Source organism: Hylaeus volcanicus, unplaced genomic scaffold (assembly GCF_026283585.1).
Source record: "Hylaeus volcanicus isolate JK05 unplaced genomic scaffold, UHH_iyHylVolc1.0_haploid 12258___fragment_2___debris, whole genome shotgun sequence".
Taxonomy (NCBI): Eukaryota; Metazoa; Arthropoda; class Insecta; order Hymenoptera; family Colletidae; genus Hylaeus; species Hylaeus volcanicus.
In genome coordinates this window covers 184,466-207,675 of record NW_026531631.1, presented here as the reverse complement: position 1 = coordinate 207,675, position 23,210 = coordinate 184,466, and the positions used below count along the sequence as shown (strand labels likewise).

Genomic DNA, 23,210 nt, shown 5'->3' with positions numbered 1-23,210 from the left:
TTTATTTCTATAAAGCACAAAATTAATTCTTAATAAACAATAATCTATTTAATATGGTAGACTAATTTTTCTTCATTTCATCTTCATTATGTCACCGTTACCGACACTAAAATTCAATATAGAACATCTATTCCACTCCCTGTGTAAAAATTATTTAATTACAGCGATATAAAACTACGACTTTAGAAACTTTTAATTAAAGGTTTTAATTAAACAGTCTGTTATAGGTAACAATGCCAAAGTAACGTAAAGTTCCCTGTAGAAGACAGTTTCTTTCGACCTAACGAGTTTCTCGTTGACGTTTGCTTCTTCCCCACTTTGTCCTTTTCAAACTGAGATTCTCATTAGACTCGAACATCTCCTAAAAGAGCAAGTACAGAAAGTGCTTCGTACCCCTGTTCTACGTTTTACTTTTACTTTTACTTTCATATTAACATATGATCTATTTAATTTTATGTTTAAGTATAAATTGTTTACGTATTCCTTTATTATACACTCATGAAAAATTATATTCATAATTAATTGAATTAAATTTATTACATCTAACATTTTACATTCCATTCATACTCGTAATTCGTCGCAGTAAAAATTCCTTAAATGGACGTCAATTGAATTAAAAAATGTTTACAACACGGAAACAATAATAACACATTTTTCAGGTTAATTATCAAATAAATTTCAACCATAAAAACACTCTCTGTACAATTTTGTTAATAAACATCAGGTTGTATCGAATCATTTCAGTGCGTACGACCGAAAAATGTAGAAATTGCGATACAAGCTAAGAGTAGAGGGGCTCTTCACGCAGAGAAAAAATGGGTGGAAATGACAGAATAAATTTTTCTTTCTACGCGGGGGATTCGTTTTCCGGACAATTGACTTTAAAAAGCCGTCGAGAACGCGTGCACTTGACTAAGGCATGATTTAAAGGATCCTGTTATAGAACTGAAAAGGATCTCGTCTCTTTCTTTTTTTATTTTCTGAACGCCACTTCTTCAAAACGCTATTTCTATTTTTCCGCGTAAAGTTGGATCCGTTGGAGTTTCTAAAACGGGATCTCAATTTTTTAACTCTCGGAACGTTTCGAGCATACTTTTTCTTAATTGAGCACCGCTTTTAGTGAAAAGAATTATATTCTTGGAAATTACCGAATGCAATAAAACGATGAAATCTGGTAAAGTTAATTTCGCGGTTAAATTACGAGGAACAGAAATTCACTTTTTATGCGAATTTAGTTGAAAGATTTCATTAGTTTTTTTAGGAGGACATGTCACTTACCTGGATGCAAGAAAAGTCAGATTTGACTTTTTCAGCCAAAGTTGCTCTACTCGGTGAAGAATAATCATTGATATTAGTTGATATTAGTTCAGTTTTATGAATAGAAATTTGCTACTTTTAAGAAAAGATTAAATTAATTTTATTATTCTATAATGAATTAAATTTATTGTAAATAGCAATGCTTAGATATTAACTTCCTAGAAAATGTAGCGTCCCTCACAGTTCTCAATTTTTTTATTTACATATTATAATCGAGCAATCTGCTAAATCGAAGAAGACCATAATTACAAACGCTCGAAACGTTTTATTAATAACAGGACTTGAAGGGGGCCGCATTGTTATATCGAATGAATATATTCTTACTAAAAAATTTCACATATAGTACAAGTATCCAACTGATAGAAGATCGCTGTAATAAATAATAGCTATCTTAAAGATCTCAAGTGGAACAATTTTCACAACCCTGCCCTATGTAGCGTTCGACAGCACCTCGTTAAAGAGATCTCGGTCTGGATCGACACGCAATGGTCGAGTCGGTTACATAAAAATTCTGGGATTAACGAAGCCCCTGCCTTGTAACTCTCGGATTTAGGAATTACGTTGGTATGCTCTCCTCTGCAGTTTCCTCGGTTGCCTTGTAACAGTCTTATCGCCGGCGGTCTTCGACGGCACGTGACACGACCATAACGGGTCTTTGCTTCCTCTATTGTTTCTGGATGACTGGTGTCGAGGGTGGCCGCACAGTAGCTCTCTTAGAACAAGATTACACGCGGACGATTCAGATTTCCCTAGTCGAATCCTCACAGAATCTTCCAATCCGATTAAAATACAACGTGATAAGTGCAATATTGAAATCATTAAAATGGCACTTTTCGTGAATAGACACGATGTTTAATTAATCCTTTCAGACTCGACGTTTCTTTCTAAGGAGAAAAGAAATAACTTTTTTATTTAAAGGAAGCGTTTACCTGCAATAATTCATGCAAACACGTGTACATTTTCGTGAACAAATGGTCCCAAAATGTAAAACTTGGAAAATTTATGATTTCGTGTATCCAAGAAACTTTATCCAAAAAGGAAGATAATCAGTTTTATATGTATAAATAAAGTTGAGAACATGCTATAGCATACACAAGCCTCCTTCTTTTATTGTCACATATTGGACTAGTTGTGTATTTCAATGTACACCAGGTCTGAAGGGGTTAACGTACTTAATAATTCAACAAATAATAGGATGTCTGTATTCAAGCAACCATCCCCCAATTATATGTACCCTCCGTCACAATTTCTCGCAAAGCGATGCACCAAACTGCTATTGGCAGCAACGTCGACTGTACCTGTCGGTGGAATCATTAGTTTCTCGATGACAGAGCAACGAAGACTGCGATTTTGCGTTACACGAGGACAAACGTTAACGATAAAGGCGTACAGGACATTAGGGACGGAAACAGGAACGATTTACCCGTTGGGGGTTGATTCTAGATCACCCCGTGTTCCCGCTGAAAGGCAATCCGATAGAAAGCGCGATAGCCCGTGCAGACGGAACGTCCGAGCTGCAATCTATCCGAATATCAACTTTCGTCGGCACGAGGTTTACAATCTTCCCTTTTTACGAGACTCGTAAACGTTAAGGAAACGTTACGTAGCGCGCAACCCTCAGGTTTACGTCGATTTGATTGACTCCGTCGAGGATCGTTTCGCGTAGGTGCTCCAGGGTGATTGACTTGTCTAGTGGCACGTCTTCGCTGTCGACTATTTACCGTTTCCATCTTTCCGTGTTTACACCAGGTGAAATTTAACCCTTTCGAGGGAACTGCTAACCACGAATTTAAAATTAATTTTTTAAGCCTACTGGTTTCCTGTAAAAATCATAATAGAATATGCGTTGCCTATGTCCTGGATAATAGAGACATTTTGTTGACATTTCCTTCATCATAATTTCATTTATATACACATACTTTTAAATAATTTGCAAAAATTTGTCGAGTACAGTATCTTTAATTCTGTCCTCGAAAGTGCAATAATCATGTAAAACGGATTACGTACCCTTGTAAAACAACGAAAAGGAAAGAAGGAAACAATAATATATAGGATTTCTGGCGTTCTCCATTCATTTGTTTCCACGGTCAGCATTCTCCGAGGGAAATTAGCATACGAGACCCAGCGTTATCGTGGATAAAATAGAGACGTTCCACTTTAATTCGGCGAGCGCGATGATGCACGGGAAGCGCTACGTGATATAGCCCTCCATTCAGGATCGACTCGGCTGAATTATGAATGGCGGTCGATAGCTAGACGAAGGACGGCGTGCACTGACCATGTGAGTTTCGACTGGTCGAGGGTAAAGCTACGTGGCTCTCCTAAGAATATTTATAAAAATGGAAACACGTTTTCGTTCGAGGTCAAACGACACGTCGGACGTCCCCGGGGTGTTGTTTCTGTAATCTACCCTCGGGGATTCAATTCTCGCGAACCACCCCTGAAATATGACGATCCCATCTTCGGGTGTCGTGCGTGAAAGATGGTCTCGAGTGAAATTTATCGACTTAAACGCCGTGTCGAGCGAAACGCGGAGGGTTGAACGATGCCCCTCCGCGTTTATACTGACGCAAATCGAAAACTGTTTGTAGGGAATCGTTCGCGAGGGATAACACGGGGTGCTGAGTCGAAAAATAAGGTTGTTCGTGCAATTTAATTCTATACCCCTGGGCTTATTTATGGAGATAACGAAAAATTTGTCTTTCGAGGGCGAAAGAGAGAAAGGGACTATAATTCTTTAACCCTCGTAATTTAAATAGCTTTTCTCATCGAATAGCTTTTCTCGAGAAAACTTAAATGACGTTTGTGTGTTCTCCGACTCAGAAAGTATCGTTCAATTATTATTGAGTGTCATTGTAGACTTTAAATTTCATCAGATTCGAATTAAATGAATGTGCAGCATTTAGTGGAGGGAAAAAGTAATTTCAAAATTAAATTGTCTGGAATAATTTATTATCTACAAATACTAGCTCCTTAGTCGATGAATTTTAATATCTCCCTTTTCTTTATTTTCCTGACTTTTGACTAAAGCATAATTTACATGTTAACACAGTACTCGTAATAAAATAATAAAGTTGATAATCGGAACCAATAGGATATACCTAATCCATGCAGACTTGATTCGTTTAAATAAATATCTTGTGACAGAGAAAATAGACAAAGTCCAAAATTGACCTTCGCAAATATTGCACCTACTAACAATATTCGGAGACTGAGGTTAAGGAACTTGAACATTAAAAAATACTAGAATCGATTTTTTGGACTCCATAGACCAGAATAACCCTGGTATAATACTCCCTTAATGGTTTAAGTTGCGAACAGATCGATGTCTTCGAATGGCTCTTGAAAGCTCGTATTTTTAGAATTAATATCCGTGCCTAACCGTACGATGGTATGTAATGTATACTGTTTCTGCCGAAGGAGGATCCCTTTGATCGTAGAATTATTGATAGATCGTTAGAATATGGATGAGGGATTATCGGACATTGACGAGTACTTTTATCGTTATCGATTGTTCCTATTGATTATTCTCTTTTCGTCTTTACGAGTGTCTCCATTGCAGGATTTATTTTCGAAATGAGCACGAGAATACTTACAATTATGTTCGAACTACTTTGAAATTCTTAATATAAATTTCAACTTGTTCGTAAATGTTTCTTGGACTATCAGTTTTCAGTATAGTTAATTTTGGGGAATTTGGGGATCACAGTGCACGATTGTCTAATCTAAAACAGTTTAAATATTCACTTCAACTCAACCATGTTATTAATTATTATACAACAGTGTCCCAATTTCTCGATGAAACCAAACAAAACGACGTCACACGATATTTAAATAACAGATAACAATTCAAATATTACTCTGAACCTAACAAAACAACAGTATAGAATATAAAGTGCGTCAAAGTACCAAAGGACCGATGTCCCAATTTCCCCAAAATAAAAGCAAAAAGAAGTCAACAAAACTCGTTTCTCCTATCCACATAAATGAACCGATCACCCTGATCAAAATCATCTTTCAATTTCTTCTTCATCGATCGCTTTCATTCCACCCCTTCGTCGACTGTATCACGATCCTCGCGGCAGTTTCCGGGTCATATCACCGCCTCGCGATGGCGTCCGTAAACTAAACGCAACGTCACAAGTTCTGCTCTCTGCTTGCAGCGATATAGCTACATCGATCCGCCATCGATATCCTCGAAGTTACGAGCTCGTTATCGAAGCGTTCACGTAAGATCACGGGGGAGTTCGTGGTCGGAAGAGGAACGACAGCCTCCGGCAGGACTGGTACCGAGAGGATAGGCAAGAGATCCAGGTGGCGAAGGCGAACCGGGTGCGAGCTACCAGGAGAGCCTAGCACCTGGCTGATCGAGGTTCTTGACGTGGGGGGTGACGGGTAACAGCACCTAAGGGCGGGTGGGGGGATGCAGCTCGAAAGGGTGGCGGCATGGAGGAGCACTCGCTGGAGGCTCACATGCAGGCGGGCCTCATCTGCGTGGTCGGTGTCGCCATCATCTTCTCGAATCTCCTCATCATCGTCACCTACCTTAATTTCCGTGGTGAGTACCCTACAGTAACTAGCGCACGAACCGGTGAAAGTAGTTAGGGATGTAGACTGCGTCGAGTGTGAGCAGACTTGAGCGGATTATACTTGAAATGATAATGAGGAATAGAGATCATTTATTTCGAATCGTTATTTTTAATGGGAATATTTATTCGAATATGATGTTTGAAATAATAGCTACTTCGAATAACGAGTTTATTTGATTTTTGTTAAGTAGATAACAGTTTTAAAATGTACTTAGAAAATAGTAATTTAATTCTACTGCAGTTACCTACCAACAGTTTTTCTTTAATTATAGAATTAGGAGAAAAGTATTTAGAAGACACTGACCTAAAGTGCACTAATATTGGGAAACATACAAAACCATACATAATATGTATAAAATATATTCTATTAAATTCTATTAAATTATATACTACGTAATGATATTAATTAATTTTAATTCATTTTATGATTAGTTATAATACAAAAAACCTGCAGTTTGATCATCATAAAATGGTACAATAAAAATTCATTTCCGCTGTTTCTTTAAAAAACAAACTCCACGATTTTCGCCACGACTTGAATCTCGTTGCAAATCATGTTGGCTTAGAACAAACAATAAAACGCAGCGCTGAACGGAGCTGTGGATTTTCAAGGCTCTGTTCGAGATAAATACAAATGACTGTCGCACCGTGCAGGTCCCTCCGAGGTGATAAACTATTACTTGCTGTCTCTCGCATCGGCGGACCTTCTTTGCGGTCTGCTGGTGGTTCCGTTCTCGGTGTATCCAGCGCTGGAACGAAGATGGGTCTACGGGGACTTCCTGTGTCGTCTCGTTGGTTATTTGGAGGTTACTCTCTGGGCGGTATCCGTCTACACCTTCATGTGGATCTCCGTGGATCGTTACTTGGCTGTCAGGTACGTTCAACCATGACCGGGACTGATTAGAGTTGCTGTCATTAGACACCATTAATTTCCGACACCAATGGGTACGTTGGCCAAACTATGCAAGCCATTGTAGGAAACTTTAACCCTTTAAAACGAAATTTGTTATCTAGGAAACCATTCAGCACCGTACACGAAATTTAATAATTATTGTAGAAGAACGAGAGCGGAAACAATTAATAAATTATTTCCTGTAATACTTCAAAAATTTGTAGGAGTCCTAATTGAACCTGCAAATAAAGCCATGAATTTTTTGTACTGTGAATAAAACAATGCCCTCCCCATTGTGTAGCTATCTTTTGAAATTTTAATTATAAAACAACCTACATTACTCGGTGGTTCCTCCGCAATCCCTAACTATAAGACGACTCAACCATTCGTAACTCTTCCTCGCAGACCAACCAACATTTACAAAAACAGTCCAGCAACGAAACTCCATTACCTAGAGAAACTATTAAAAACTCGAAATTGACTATCAAACATCGTAATAACGAAGCGATTATCGATTTGTAGGAAACCGTTGCGATACGAGACCGTGCAAACGAAGACCCGATGCCAATGCTGGATGGTTTTCACGTGGATCAGCGTGGCGATGATGTGCTGTCCGCCGTTGCTCGGTTTCCAAAAGCCCATTTTCGATCGGGAGGCGTTCATCTGTATGCTAGACTGGGGGAACATGGCCGCCTACACCATCACCCTGTCGATCCTCGTGCTGGGCCCGTCGGTCATCACCATCGTCTACACTTACTGCTACATCTTCACGATGATGAGGCGGCTGCGATCTGGCGTGCTGATTCACGATAAAGAGTACGCGACTGCCCTCTCGGAGAACTTGAGCAATCCGAGTCACATCATGTCTTTCGTCCTGGTGATGACTTTCTGGATGTCCTGGGCACCGTATGCCGGTCTTCGGATATACGCTGTCGTTAACGGACCGCCTCAGGTAAATTACACGACACCTTCAGGTAATTTGTCCCGTGGATGTATTTAAATGAAGGATTTCAACATAACTTCGCTCGATTGTTCATCAATTAAACATGAATCATATGAGCCCCATCTCGATTTATTAGGTCGTCCCACAAGTTCATGCCACTTATTATTCTGCTACTCAAATTAACATGTAAAATGTACCTTTAAGTGTTATAAAATGTGGTAATCTCTTTCGTTTTACAATATTTTCCCACGATCCTGACATAGTCTTTTTACCGTCACTATGAAATTTCTGTAGTTTTTTTTTTATTAAATATTGACACAGTCTGCAGCACGAACTTACGGGATGACTTAATAAATTGGCCACCCCAGTTTTACAACTGATATCAAAATTGTATAATTTTAACGGAGACCCTTGTGGAACGTACAGATTTTCAAGTGAATTTTTTCGATTTATATCAAAATTCAATTTAGGAACTTGCTGAAAATTTAATATGTTATAAAAACTGATATTATGAATCACTTCAAAAAAAAAGTAACAATTATCGACCCCGCCATTGCTGAGATATAATTCATTAAAATTGGAAACTGAACGTAGAGGGTCAGCATTGTTACCACAACCATTTCCCGAGTATTATATACAGAGTGTCTTCCCAGAATTAATCCAAGCACCGGAAATGGAGGGTAGCTCCATAATTTCCTTTGCGAAAATGTCGGATGGTGCTTCCTTTTTGAATTATTAACGAAAACCCGCCGACCAACCACAGTAGTCGCGACCTGGCGTAGTCAGAGATTCCTGGCTCGAGCCTATGCTCTCGCTCTAATAATTCAAAAACGAAGCACAATCCAACGTTTTCGCAAAGGAAATTGTGACTCAGAAACGTCTCAGCTACCCCGCATATCCGGTTCTTACACTAATTCTGGGACTGTATATGTATAGATACACGTATCGATTTATTATGGACGTGTACGAGAACAATAAGACTGTATCTTACAAAAGTTTCCAATTATACTTCCGAACGTGACTATCTCTAAACAACTACCTTGAACACCTGATTCTAGACCACCGCGGCTACTAAAGCGCCTGAATTAATCATTCCATCCGCGATTCGAGTAAAGTTCCAAGGATCCACGATTCTGTTTCCCCTGTTTCAGGTACCGTTTATGCAATTCGCGGTGGTGTGGCTGGGGGTGACGAACAGTTTCTGGAAAGCGGTGGTCCTGGCAACCCTGAGCCCCCAGTTTCGGCTGGCGGTCCGCGTCCTCTGTCTGACGCTGTGCTGCCGGCAGAGACGACTTCCGCCGGAGCTGCTCGGCCTCGACGACGACGATTAAAAGCCAAACGCCTACGAGAACAAGAGGGAGACGCTTTTCTTTGCGCGCGAGAGTTCTACACGCGCCCCGTTCCTAGAGCATCGCTTTTTATCGCGGTTTCGGGGTCGTTCTCGCCGCCGTTACTCTCGGAGTCTTCTTCGAGGGCTGAGACTGAGATTCTTTGTTCCGAAACGCGCCACGACGCTTCCGTTTGGATTCCGCGTTCGACGACAGAGACTGGGCAAACATTTTTATCCATGGCGACAAATTTCTTGTCACCAATGAAACGTTGTTACTCGTTATTCGGTGCTACTCGTGGGAGAAATTCTGTGCTGTAGTACTTATCCGAAGAAGGTGACGTGGTTGGGACTTTTTCCACAGGGAAACGAATCTTAATGAGCCATCTGCAATAAGCGTGGGAATTTTATAGAACAGACCGGCGCGAATTTTAATTGAAATGAAATGGAGATACAATTATTTAAAATAATTTATTTTGATGCAACTATTTGATAACAAATATATTACCGAATGACTCGAAGCGATTTTAAATATTTGCCTTATTTGCTACTTCATCTTCGTTGCTTTAAAATTTGAAATCTCGAATACAATTTTGAAGAACGATTTCACAATTATCTCGCATAATTATGAAATAAAATAATATGTTATATTACTTCAAATAATTCAAAATAATATTTCAAATAATCATTTCGAAAGTGCCCGGGTCTGTTTTAGAACAACTTATAACTTCGACAAACGTCGCAGTTCCAATTACAATGTGTTAATTGAAGTTCTGATTGACTGTTTGATGGAACAAGTCTCTCTAAACAGTGTTCTTCTTTGTCATCGATTATTCCAATGAAATTTTACTCCGTCTCTGTCCGTCGGTAGCGAAATTCAACGGAAGAAACGATTAAATGCTCATCGTTGAACTACCTGGCTCAGAAGCCATCTCTTCTAATCGTGGCTTTCGGCAGTAGCCGATTTTAGACGCTTCGTATGTCTCGCTTCGATAAGAATTTTTTCGAGCCTCGGGAAACACGCGTTCCTAACCGAGGGAAGTCGAACTCGAGGCTGCTCGCTCGAGTACAATAAGTGAATTCTCCTGATCAACGAGAAATCGAACGCTATAATATGATAATAAGATCGAGACTTCAAAGACTAAATTTTAACGATCATTCTTGATTCTATTTGCGCGAACCAAAAGGTACCACCGACTTTTCTTCCTTCCTCTGGTGCTCTCCTGCAACGAATGTCTGAAGCAAACAAAAGTAATCAAGTGTTATGTTGTAACATTTTGTAGTACTTACATTACACAATTGTTCGGTGGTATTTAGTACACAATACGAAAAAGCAATTCAAGAGTTGCAAAGTGGTACATATAATATAAAACCTGAAGACTTTTATTCGATTCAAATATTCGTTGAAAAGGAACATAGAGAGAAGGAAGTAAAATTGGAAGCATCTTTCGGTTAACCCTAATATTTAGACAAGTTCAATCGATTCCATCGAATCCTTTCGCGCGTACTTGTCTGATACCTGTGTCGCTGAAACTAATGAAACGGAGTGAAATACGAAACAGATGATGAACACGGATGAGACCCGACCCGGTGATAAGGGCACGTTGCTCGCTTCTTTAAGTATTCGAATCACGTAAACGTATAACTGTAAGAGCATTCCCTTTTCTATACGATTTCGAGTTAAGCATAGTCGATTACACACACACACACACACACACACACGCGCGTCTACAGTCTATTATTAAAGAGTATTACCGAGAACGAGAAGAACCGCCAAAACTATTGGCGAACAGACGAAAGAAAGAATCGAAGCTCAGCCTGGGGCACGAAGACGACGATCCTCGACGAGTCGTCGGTAGAGATATCGAAGAACGACTTCGAGTTCGCTGACGCGCGTCAGCTCCGATCTCGCTTCGCTCAACGAGAATCGACAGTACCTTGCAGAGACGAGCAAAATTCTTATCAGAATACAAAGCTTTCCCGATCTCAAAAGAAACTAGTTGCAATTCTGCCAAAACATCACAGTCTCTTACCTAAAGAAGAAGACCCTATTAAAAAAGTGTCTCAAAATAGTATAATTATATCTAAATTCAATACGTAAGTTTCAAATTGGCTTTAACTACTCTATAATACCTACAAACTTCAACACAAAAGATAAAAAACTTCTTGAATTGTACAAATAAATTATACTTCGCGTTACAATGCTTTTGGTTACTTTTCAATGAAATGAAAGTGTCACATGTAACGTCTTTATTCTTTGTGTATTATTCTAGTAAAATTTTGCTCATCTCTGGCGTCCGGTTTGTTCTTTCAATTTTTGCTTAATTATCGTCGAACGACGGATAAGCTCTCTCGAGTGAGCGTTCGCAGACTAACCGTTGCCTATCTATGTCGTAAGATCACGCTCAATAAATGTCGTAGCCAGTCGCGCACGGAAGACGAGCTGTTCACTTCAAAGCTGTTCTTCCACCTGAATAATGCTACTATGATGCGATCGTACAGTTGCGGACGAAGTACGAATCACATTACGAATACAAGTATCGACCCTTTGCACTCGGATGTCCCCTCTGAGGGGACTTTGAAAGTCCGGAGAACTTTGACAGAGATCAGATAATATGAAATAAAAGAATCGATAATGGAGTTCTCCAATAAATTCATTAAATTCACAACAGAATACTTTTCCAATGTATAATTCACAGATTTTCGAATAGAGACACTGATTCTCCATAAATTACGTTTACAAAAGTATCGATAATCGTGAGGAGGTTCTTCACCCTCTAGACAGATACCTTTTTCATCCCGTGGTATCTGTAACACTCCACTTTGTGCGACAAACAACACGCGTAAATACAAGCCACCGTCTACAACTCATTTCTCGATTCCATCATCGACGCGTCGTTCACGCGGAAGAACAGCCTAATCACTGTCGCGCGATTAGGACGGAGGGCGGGTGGGGTATCGTTACGGCGAGCCGAATCGATCACAAGAAACGGGGAAGCTGATGACACGTACCGAAAACAACGGAAAAACAACACACAAAAAAAAAAGAGAGAGAAGAAAACGAGAACACTAGGTCAATTAACGGAGATGCCTCTACGAATGCGTCGATCCGCGCGCCCGTAGAAAAGCCGATGAAGAATTCGTCGAAGGGGGTCCGATCGCCATGGTCTCACGCTTTTTTTAACGCGCTTCCTCCTCGACTCGCCCACGCGATCGGTACCCCTTCCTCCACCTCTCTCTCTCTCTCTTTCTCTCTCTACTTGTTGACCAGAAATGGAAAGAAGGTCTCCCACCAAGTATTTATATTTGAATCAGAATATTTTGGAAATCGGAGTCTTGGTGTTTGGGAGTAAGAGTCAGGAGTTCGATCGGTGCTAGAAATTTCTTTGAAACGATCCTTTGAATTTTACTTGAAAAATTATTGCATGATTTTACCTGATTTATTATTAAATAGTAATATGCAACCGCCTCTGAAATAGATAAATACTGTGTGATTTGTCTGCCACGCCTCTTCTTGGAGAATTAAAGCTTCAACACACGCGGACATAACAGTGACAGACAAATAATAAATGATCGACACCTGAAAATAACAACAGTGTGTTGAAATGTGCTCGCTGAAAAATAAATGGAATGCATTACCATTTGTCCATGCTCAATATGACGATATTCGTGTACACGTGTATTTTAATACACACACAGGATCGTAGGCTCTAATCGTTAGCCACGGTCGAGATCGATCTCGAAGTCCTCGCGTCGCGTCGCTTCTGAGAATGATTTATTGATCGAACAGCGAAATGTGGGTCAGACGTAAAGTTTAATGAGCGCAGGTGTCTCCATTGAGCGTGATTGTATTCGCTTTTGAGCGTTGATGAAACCTTGACGATTATTTTACATGGTATTCCGATCCAATTGCTGCTTCTAACGCGCTGGAATTTGATGAAACTGGCTAAGAAAAAGTATCGAAAACCCTGTGACTTATTAAAATGTAAGATAAAAGAATATGTATGTATTTTCTCACATTCGTTTATTATAAATAGTAGCTTCAAATTGTCCGAGATTTTACATTATTTGTCTCGAAAGTTGAACTTTCTCAGAAGCAGATGCAACGATGGCTAAGTTTAGACTTCGTTTCATGCTACGTGTTTCACTCTCTCAGTTATTGCGTTAGATAGCCATCGATGGACCCTGTCGTCAGTTTTTACAGTGCTTGTCTTTATGACAGCACTCCTCTGAGTGAGTCTAGTGGTGCAAAAAAGGAAAAACTATGTATTTCCTTCGCTAAATTAGGCTTTCGTCGGGTTTCTTGGCTTACGAGGTTGCGTAAGGGGAGAGAACATTCGCCATTTAAAACATTCCCTTGTTAAGCTGTTACTCGCAGACTTGGCATCGGTGGTCTGAATTTTACGACCAGCGAGATTTTCTCACGTGTACAAGATATGGTGATGTCTACAGAAACGGAGCTCATTCGAATCGACGCGTCATTTAAAACGAGGTGTGACTTTCGCGACCCAATTGTCTGTAACGCACAATGTTGGGCAAAATTCTATATGGATTGAAAATTGGAATAAAAAGTGGAATAACAAGTGGATGGTGATTTAAAATAAAAGTTAGAGAGGGTTTGGGACCTGACCAAGTTTTAATTGAAATGGAAATAAAAAGTAACTCTGGAAAATAAAAATAACACCAACTCATTTAGGTAATAGCAATTACCAATAACGATTTATTCGGTTATTTTTCCGATTTAAATTCAACGAAAGAAACAATCCTTAAACTAACATGCAACAGAATAAATTATGATCTACTATCCAAATAAAATTTTGCCTATGCGTTTTACAGAATGGTTGGGAACGAAAGTATCGTTCGAAGAATAAAATTGAACAACTGTTGGTTTGTGAATGAAAGTGACACAAAAATGGAAGAATCTCGTACGCCAAGAACCTGGATTAAAAGCTGAATATTTCACTCTCCATACATAAAAAGTAATAAATACATGTTGGCAATTTATGGAGAATGATGGACAAAAGAGTCGATATGTTCATAACACTTCCACCTTTCTTCATACATTTCTGTTTACATAGTGAATGTATATTTAATACTATTCACTTCTCGTCCACTTTCGAATACTTTCTTTTATTGCATAAACACACAAATTCTTACAAACAATTTTATGCAACATTGAATGGTATATTATCATCTTCTCGAGTGAAATATTTTTATTCTAATTACAAACATAATACAAGGAAGTGGTCGAACATTTTAAATAATTTTGTTCTCGGTAATACCACAAAATATCTCACAGTCAATCATTCAATTCTTCTTGTAGCAGTCGAAAAATCTGTGAAAATAACGATTAAAAAATTGTTCAAGAGAATTTATTACAACGTACAAGACTTACCAAACTCACACAATTGCAATAAATTTAATTACAGCACTATATATGTTAATACCATAAGTACAACTGCCGAACGAAATTATATTAAACAAAGGAAGAGAGAGAGAGAGAGAGAGAGAGAGAGAGAGAGAGAGAGAGAGAGAGAGAGAGAGAGAGAGAGAGAGAGAGAGAGAGATATTGGGGGAGAGAGAAGAATGGGAAAAATTGCTCCCGCTGTACTCTAACGTGACGCTCGCGGAAGCACGCGGGCGGATCCTGAGATTTCTGGATGGTGAACGTTAACTCTTTAAGGAGAAATCCATACGCAAATCGGTGTCTAGAAAGTCTCAGCTTCTACTCTATTTTTTACTCTAGACTTCGTGTTTTACTAATCTGTAAGGCTCTTCTGATAAATAAAATCGTACGAGGACGTCCCGTTCGGGGGCTACGAATACCATTAGATGCGCGACGATAATTCATCGTGCCATTTTGATATAACGAGGTAATTAAAGGGTTAAGGTGCCCGGAGGTGCTCTGAAAACGCAGATACTATTTGACGCGGGAACGTCGAACGTTCCCTCGATATTTCTCGCGATAGCCGCGTAACGAATCGAGACGTTGATTGCGATCGAACGAGCGAATGGCAATCGTTCGACAGCGTTGGGCAAGGTGCAACCATGTGTTTAATCGGTGACGATGATTAATGATCAATTACGAGTCGGCGGTCGATGTACAATCAGTAATAATTAGAAATGGCAAGTCAATGATCAATACGTAATCGATAATCATGCCTGATGTTTGATAATTGATGATTAGTGACTGGTGGTACTCGTGGTTGGTAATTGATGATCAATAATCGATGATCTATGATCGATAAACTGTAATTGATGATCGATGCTCCGTGGTGAGTGCTCCATGATCTATTATCCATGTTGTATGATTCATGATCCGTGATCCATGATTTATGATCCATGATCAATAATCCGATCATCGATGGACAATCAGTGACAATTAGCTTTGACAGCTTACTGATCCACAGTATAAAATAACAAATATGTCAATACTTAACGATCACTGACTAATCCAACAATGATAGACGATTACTATGCACACAGTCGCGAAGTAATCATTGCCTAATCCTGTTACTCGATCGACAGTCGCGAATCGATACGTTCAGAATAACGAGGGACCGATTCGACGTTGTTCACTGGTGTTACGATCTCTTAACTATAGAACTGAATCAAAGAAAGAAATAAAAAGACGGTTTCGACTATGTCACGTAGTCGAAAACGTTAGCTATTGTAAATAGCACCACGGCTAAAAAGACAGGATACAAGAAAATGAGCGACGCGACGCAGACTCCCTACGTTTGAGCCGGTCGTTCGGGAGCTGCGTCGAAACCTAAACGAAATGTTGTGATGTGTACCATGTTAATTGTTTGCCACGGAAGAACACACTATGTCACGCGAGTTATTATGCCAGTTCGACGAGTCACGGTATCGACAATTGCCGTTGTACGATCGTTCCGCGCGTGGACGCGGTCGACGAATCGTTTATCCTGGGACGAGGACCGGGTGACGCGTGATCGTTTCACCGAGAAATCAAAATTAATCTTAATTCCCAGCTAACTCGCAACAACGAAGGCTTTTCGTTACGCAACGACTCGCACGCGATACATTTTTAATAAACCGCCGGAATCTAAGTAATAAGGAGTACAATAATGCGTCGAACGCGGATAGGATCGACCCATCGTCTGTATCCGGGGACGGAGGCGTGTTTAGAGTGCGCAAACGTTGAAAAAACATTAAAACGATTCAGGGACGCATCGTGGAGCTTCGCACGCGAGAACAGGGTACCGTCACCCGTCGCATTGTTAATAATTCCAATAAAATTGATAAGAAAAAAATAACACACGAAATCAACGGAGCATTGCTCTCACTGGCATCTCTCCCTTTTTCCAACGTCTCTCACGGTCTTTCTTCGTCCTTTTCGCGACGCGCTAAAGTTTTTAGCCGGGGTCGAGCGCGACGCAAAAAGCGAATGGATAAGATTTCATTTCTCGAGTTAGGGATACTCGATTCCTGCGAAACAGATTCTGAGTTACTCTCTGAGATCTTTCAGTAAATCTCTGGCAATTATCCTTAATCATCACAGACTTTTTTTATTTTGGGTAAAAGAAATATTCTTCGCGAGTCTTAGATTATTTAGAACTCGATGAATGTGATTAAATAAAGGAATTATAATGTCGACGCGAATTTTAATAATTACATCGATATTCGGTAGTAATGTACAGTGACTAATGTGCAATTTACTGACTTATTCCTAGTGCAAAAGAATTAAACGTTTTCTGTGAATGGAAAATATGAATTTTTATATAGAAAAATTCCCTGAAATCAAAAGTTTCAGACATATTTTCTTCTCTGAAAAAAAATAGATGAAATTCACACTTCACGGGAAGCTGAACTTTCAAATCGATTGAAAATCGATTCCGAATCGAGCATCCCTAACCCGAAACGTCTCTTCGTTGTGTATGTGTGCATACTAGATCGCGCGTGACGCGGTTCTTTCGTCCAGATCCGTCGTTGCAAGATTTAAACCATGCAATCTCTCGGGTGCACATTGATCGGGGGTCGCTTCGAATCGGAAGTTAATATTCGCACATGTTCCAACGATCGTGCCGTTGAATCCCAACCGCGTCTATTTCTTCTTAACAACGATTCAATAACAAACATCGATTTAGGCAAACAATTACTCCATTACCCGGGAACAAACCATAAAAAACAGGTTAATTCCAACACGCACGAAGTTACATTAACGCTAATTTCTTAACAAACTAATTGCCATTTAAATTCCATCGATGAAAACTGAAAAAAAAAAATAAAATAAAGTCCAAATAATACTTTTTACCCTTTGAATTTTGCGTATTAATGCAAGAAAAAATGTTGTGAAATTTTCAGCAAACACGTGAATCTAGAATTCGACGTCCACGTCTCTGTGCATCCGCGAAACCGCCAAACCAAGCAGTATTAAATTCCTCGGCGATAACGAGATTCTAAATACTTTAAAGTCGCTCAAGGGGAAAGAAGAAAAGGGGAACCGAGCGGTTAGGGGGTTGCGGGGGTAGACGAAACGTGTTTCGAAACTCGCCGAAGAAGAAAAGGAGGGTAATGGTGCCTGCCTGCGTTACAAAGAAAGGCCCGTGGCGTTGCTGATTTCTTCTTTTTTTTTTTCCTGGATGCAACGCGAATGAAAACGACGACGAGAAGGGGACGAAACTGAAGGGTTTAGGGAGGGCGGAGGCTGAGAGTTGAATGTACGGAGCTGGTCCCTGGCAGTTTTCCGGGCGGCCTCCATTATTAACGGTTAATTACATTTTTGTACCTAGCTGCTAGTTTTGTACTAGTTTTGTAACGTACCTCACCACCGGACGTGCTGTTATTGCATATTTTAAGTGGTTGTTAAAACGGAAGGTTAATCGATCATTCGCGGGTGCTCGCTGCCATGATGTGGTCGTACGATCGATGATCGTCGCGACGCTAAAACCTCCCTTGTGTGGTAAACACGACCGGAACGACGTGAATATTTCAGTTTTAATCGAAGGTTTCGACGAGGAGTCGGTTGACGACAGAGGCGGGCCACTAGACGTTCCTAATAAACAATCGAAGACAACGAGTTGTTTATTAGTTAATCGGCGAAGCAAACTTTTAATCGTGGAATGAAATATTTCTCAGTTTGGACAGTTTCTTGGACAGTTCCTTTCTTGATTAAGTAAAATAAATTCAGAGGGCACCATATGGACAAAATAATTCGAAAGATCATTTTTTCTGTTGCTTTCGTTTGGACAATTTCTTGAATATTGTTGTACGAAGTAGCCTCAGAGAACTCAAATTAAAAATATAACTGAGTAATTAATTTCTTACCTTGCTCTCATTTGAAAAATATCGTCTATTATTCCAAATACAATTCTGCCCATCTCTGATCGTCAACTATGGAGTACAATATTTTTTTTTTAAATCATTGAGGAAGTTTTCCTATCAAAACATATGATGAAAATCATCTACATATTATAACAATCCAATAGAACTCAATAACGTTGCCAATAATATTAGCACTTTCAAGTATATTTTCAAAATAATGAAATATCTTGAAGTTCTTTTTTTTTTAACTCTATCGAAGAAATAAAATGAAATGTCAAAGCTTCGTGTCGACTCTTTTGATCGTGATTACCACATTCGGTAGGTCGTTCGCAAAATAGCGTTCAGAGGTTCCACCTGAAAGATTGAGGGTGCTTAAAAGAGATAATTTAATATTTCAGCGATGAAAAATAAAAGAGAAATTAATATACAGGGTGCCCTGTTTTATTTTGAATCTATTTAAATATCGTAAACATTGTTGGCGATATTAAATTACGTAAAGGGATGGAAGTTCGAGTGCCTCGAGAAAGACGTTATCACATATGACTATTTATATTAATGGAGACACGAATAAAATTAAAAACAAGCCTGTTTCATTTTTGTGTAAAATTACAGCTTCGAGAAAGACAGGAACAGCCATCTGCATTATTCATATTATTTGATAAGTATCACGCTAATCGAAACAAGAACCTTGCAAGATTGTTAACAATACAAAATAAATCGCGTCTACTAGGAAACATTCGATATTCGTTAAATATTAATTAATGTTTTTGTATAATATTTGTCTCGATACTCTTAAACTTGCAACCAAAACGCTTCTTAATATCGCCGACAATTTCCATTTCCATGGATCAATTAAAATAGAACAACCTGTACACTCGAGGATCAGAACAATCGGTTCACCTGGAAACGAGGGGAAGTTCTTCTCCGTTAGTATTTCAAATTATCGCGAAACATGCTTGTGAAAATCTGTGCGCGTTACAAGCGGCTTTCGTTTGATCGCTGAAATGTTCGATCGCGCGTAAGCAATCAAAATAAAAATATTAAAAAAAAATATATATATATATGAAAAAAAAAGAAAGAAAACGACAAAAAAAAATAAGACACATGAGTTAATTCGTAAGGTGGATTGTATAGGATGCAAGCATGCGTCGCGGCGAAGATGTGTTACCTGTTATTGAATTATAAAATTTTACACGGTGCGTTATCGTTCGCGCTTGTCGTCGCAACGATGAGGCGAGAAAATCGACTATCCGTCGGCGCGCGTGCTATGTGTAAATAACGCGTTGTAAATATGCGGAACCGCGTGCTTTCATCCTGAAATTGTTGCAAAAAAAAAAAAAAGATAAAAATAAACGAAAAGAGAAAAAAACGAAATAAAGGAACGAGAAAATGTGTAAATCGCTGAACTCGAGTCACGGTGGACTGTACGGAGCAATTTCTGGTTTGTCCGAGCGCATTGACGGGTGTACTAGATACGTCGTGATATGAATTTGACGATAACGGTACAATATTAACGATTATTGTCCTAGAACCTAGAATAGTAAGATGATATTCCAATAATAAATTGCGAGATCGTAGATGTCGCAAATTTCACTCGACGTGCGACACGATGGTATTTCTATTCATTTTGTCCCAGTGTTACTTCGTACCTCACACTCCCACGGACTCCTTCGATGAAGACAACTTTGTTGCACATCCTGTAGATTATATTATTAATGGGTTACTCTGTTTCTTCTTTACCAGTTTTAAGGCGAGGTTTAATTTTTGCTGTCAAAATATTTGACGTAAACTTTTGAAATTTGATATATTTATTTACCCATGCGTATGGTACATTCTGTTAAATTTATAACTACCCTGCTCAATTTGTTTTCAAGTTACACACGATATACATACGATATTCCATGTCACGTCATATGGGAGCGACAATAAGTGAATTGGCAACTTGTGAATATTTTGATCCTTCACTATCAATGTTAATAAGTGCATAACTCTTTAATGATAGAAGTAGTACCTTTGTTCTTTATTATACATAATATTTAAAATCTATCATTAGACACTATCTAATGACAATGAGTATAATAGATTGAAGATTAAATATCGAACAGTAAAAATTCCACTGTATTGGGAAAGCTACGATTTGCCATTAAAATTGCTTTTATTACAACAATTTTAATTGCAGAAATTCGATACCATATGCGATAGTATGATTATATTTGCCTCAATCAGCTGAATTTGCATGTTTCTACGTTGAATAATTCTATTTTTGTATATCGTGTTAACGAAGCACGAAACGTGATAGCATAAGTAAAAATACGCGTGTACTGCAAGGGATGAAGATATCATCTTGGTTTCGCAGTGGTTGAGTCGCGTTCCTGTGGAATTAAAGTTTAAAAACCATGGAATGCTGTTCCTATAACACGCCTATAACCGTGCGCGCGTTCATGACCCCTTTTTCCCCAGACATTGGCCAGGAAATGTAGGTCGTCCGACGAAGGAGTCCTCAAGCTATGTTACATAAATGCGCCTTAACCCCCGTCTTTGCACGGACGCGCTGTAAATACGATCCTAGGCCTCTTTCACACCAACTGCTCGATTAACCCTAAAATTACTTCTGGTATATATCCTTAGACCTTCACGAATTATTTGTACAGTAGTTTACTTTGTTCTAAACATTCCTTCTATACTACTCTTGCTTCAAACATTTCAATGAACCAGGAATACATTATATATAAAACACTTTATATTCGGTCTCCTAATGTGGTTTCCACCCCTTAATTATTTTTTAGCTCCTCTAATTTTGCTCAACACTAAATAATCAATACAAACGGTATATACAAAGATTTCTATGTGAAATGACCTCAAAAAATGACCACACATACTTGCAAATATACATAAAATACTCTCAAAATTAGAAAGAAATTCAAGTACATTTTTCTACGTAAAAAAAGAATTTTATTAACACCCTTAATTATATCTGAGCTCCCCTAGTTTTGCCAACGCCAGATGATTAATACAAAGTGTATATACAAAGATTTCTTGTGTGAAGTGAATTTAAACAAAAATTAAGTAGATTCTTCTCTGTAAAAAAATCCTACAGAACGCTTTATATTTGATCTCTTAATTTCCCTCCTTAATTATTTCTGAGGTCCTACAGCTTCACCAGCACTAGATAATTAATTTCGAATATGTGGATTACAATTTTCAGCGAATATCGTTCCGGCACTATTAATCCTTTCTTAGTAACGCGGATGTCGTACAACTTTCAGTGAAAACTACTGAAAACCCATGCGAAATTCGGTGTGAACGAGGCCTTAATCTCGAGTGTGTCCGTCCTGACACGGAGCGGTACTACTTGCTCGGCGCACCAGCCATTAGTCAATACCCCGACATTAGTCGATACCCAACGTTGGTCCGCCTCGCAGCCGTAGACACGAGCCTGGAATAGGGTCGAAAACCCCTTCCATCGAGCGGCTTCCTGGAAACGACGATACTCGCTGGCAGCAAACTTTTGAATTCTTGCCAGCCTCCTCCATTGTTCTCGTGGAGCTAATCGATACCATTTTATTGCCGTCGTATGCAAATCTCACCGGCGACGACGGAGACTTCCTTACGTCTTTTGAAGAGGCACGGCCGAGAGTTTCCTGATTTTCGACGTCCTCGCCGTACCCTGCTGTTACCGCGTTTCCGAGGGCAGTCGCAAGCGCTTGGAAGAAACGTTTCGCGACGACGGTAATGAACCACGTTTCTCGAGAAGCTACACACAGAACATGCCGACGTGAGGCGAATTCTGTAGCCTTCTTTGTTTTCAGAGATGGAGAGCCATGCCGGGGGTTGAATACTTTGTACTTTTGTATGTTAGGTTCTTTGGAAGCTGGTATATTTCGGGGGCTTAATTCTGGAAGCTTTTTATATTTTTATGCATCGACTCTGTAAGGATTTAAATTTTTATACATTGATTCTGTAAGGATTTAGATTTCTATGCATTGATTCCGTAAGGATTTTTATTTTTATGCATTCAGTCTTTAAGATTCATTTTATTTTATTTTTAGTCATTCTCATGTGGCACCAAGTGTTTTTTTGTTTTCTACTTCTCGATTGGTCTGCTCGAGTATATCGAGTATATGAATACTTTGTACTTTTGTATGTTAGGTTCTTTGGAAGCTGGTATATTTCGGGGGCTTAATTCTGGAAGCTTTTTATATTTTTATGCATTGACTCTGTAAAGATTTAAATTTTTATACATTGATTCTGTAAGGATTTAGATTTCTATGCATTGATTCCGTAAGGATTTTTATTTTTATGCATTCACTCTTTAAGATTCATTTTATTTTATTTTTAGTCATTCTCATGTGGCACCAAGTGTTTTTTTGTTTTCTACTTCTCGATTGGTCTGCTCGAGTATATCCCAGGATCTCCTCGTGATATATCATGGTTTTTGGTATAATGGATTAAAATTAATAATAGGTAAGCTTGAATTCCACATTCTAGAAGAAATGGGTCAACCAGCGTCCCTTTGACAACAAATCGTTCTAACAAAAGCAGGAGCTGTGCGGTTATATACAGGCAAGGAGAAACTAGTCCGATTAAAGAGTGAACAGAAAAACTTTCTAAAATGATACTGAGAAATTTGTTAGACCAATAAGATGCCGAGAAAATTCCTTAACAAACAGAAGAACAATTCAATATTCCCAATTCGTTTCCAAGAAACAACCAGAAGAAATGTGTCAGCCATCGTCCCTCTAACAACAAATAAAAACTAGTTCGACTAAAAAATGAACAGAAAATTCATTCAAGACGATACTAAGATAATCGTTAGACAAATAAAAGAACAAAATTCGATATTCCCAATTCGTC

At 39.0% G+C, this 23,210-nt stretch overlaps 1 protein-coding gene across 1 annotated transcript in view; it reads left to right on the top strand.

Moving 5' to 3' along the window:
* Positions 1–19,954, top strand: part of LOC128882164 (beta-2 adrenergic receptor) — a 28,402-nt gene extending 8,448 nt beyond the window's left edge. Inside the window, exons 2-5 of the mRNA XM_054133737.1 lie at positions 5,481–5,875; positions 6,561–6,780; positions 7,321–7,750; positions 8,893–19,954. Coding sequence (XP_053989712.1) covers positions 5,764–5,875; positions 6,561–6,780; positions 7,321–7,750; positions 8,893–9,072 — 942 coding nt within the window. The 5' untranslated portion in view covers positions 5,481–5,763 and the 3' untranslated portion in view covers positions 9,073–19,954. The remainder of the gene's footprint in view (positions 1–5,480; positions 5,876–6,560; positions 6,781–7,320; positions 7,751–8,892) is intronic.
* The last annotated feature ends 3,256 nt before the right edge of the window (positions 19,955–23,210 follow it).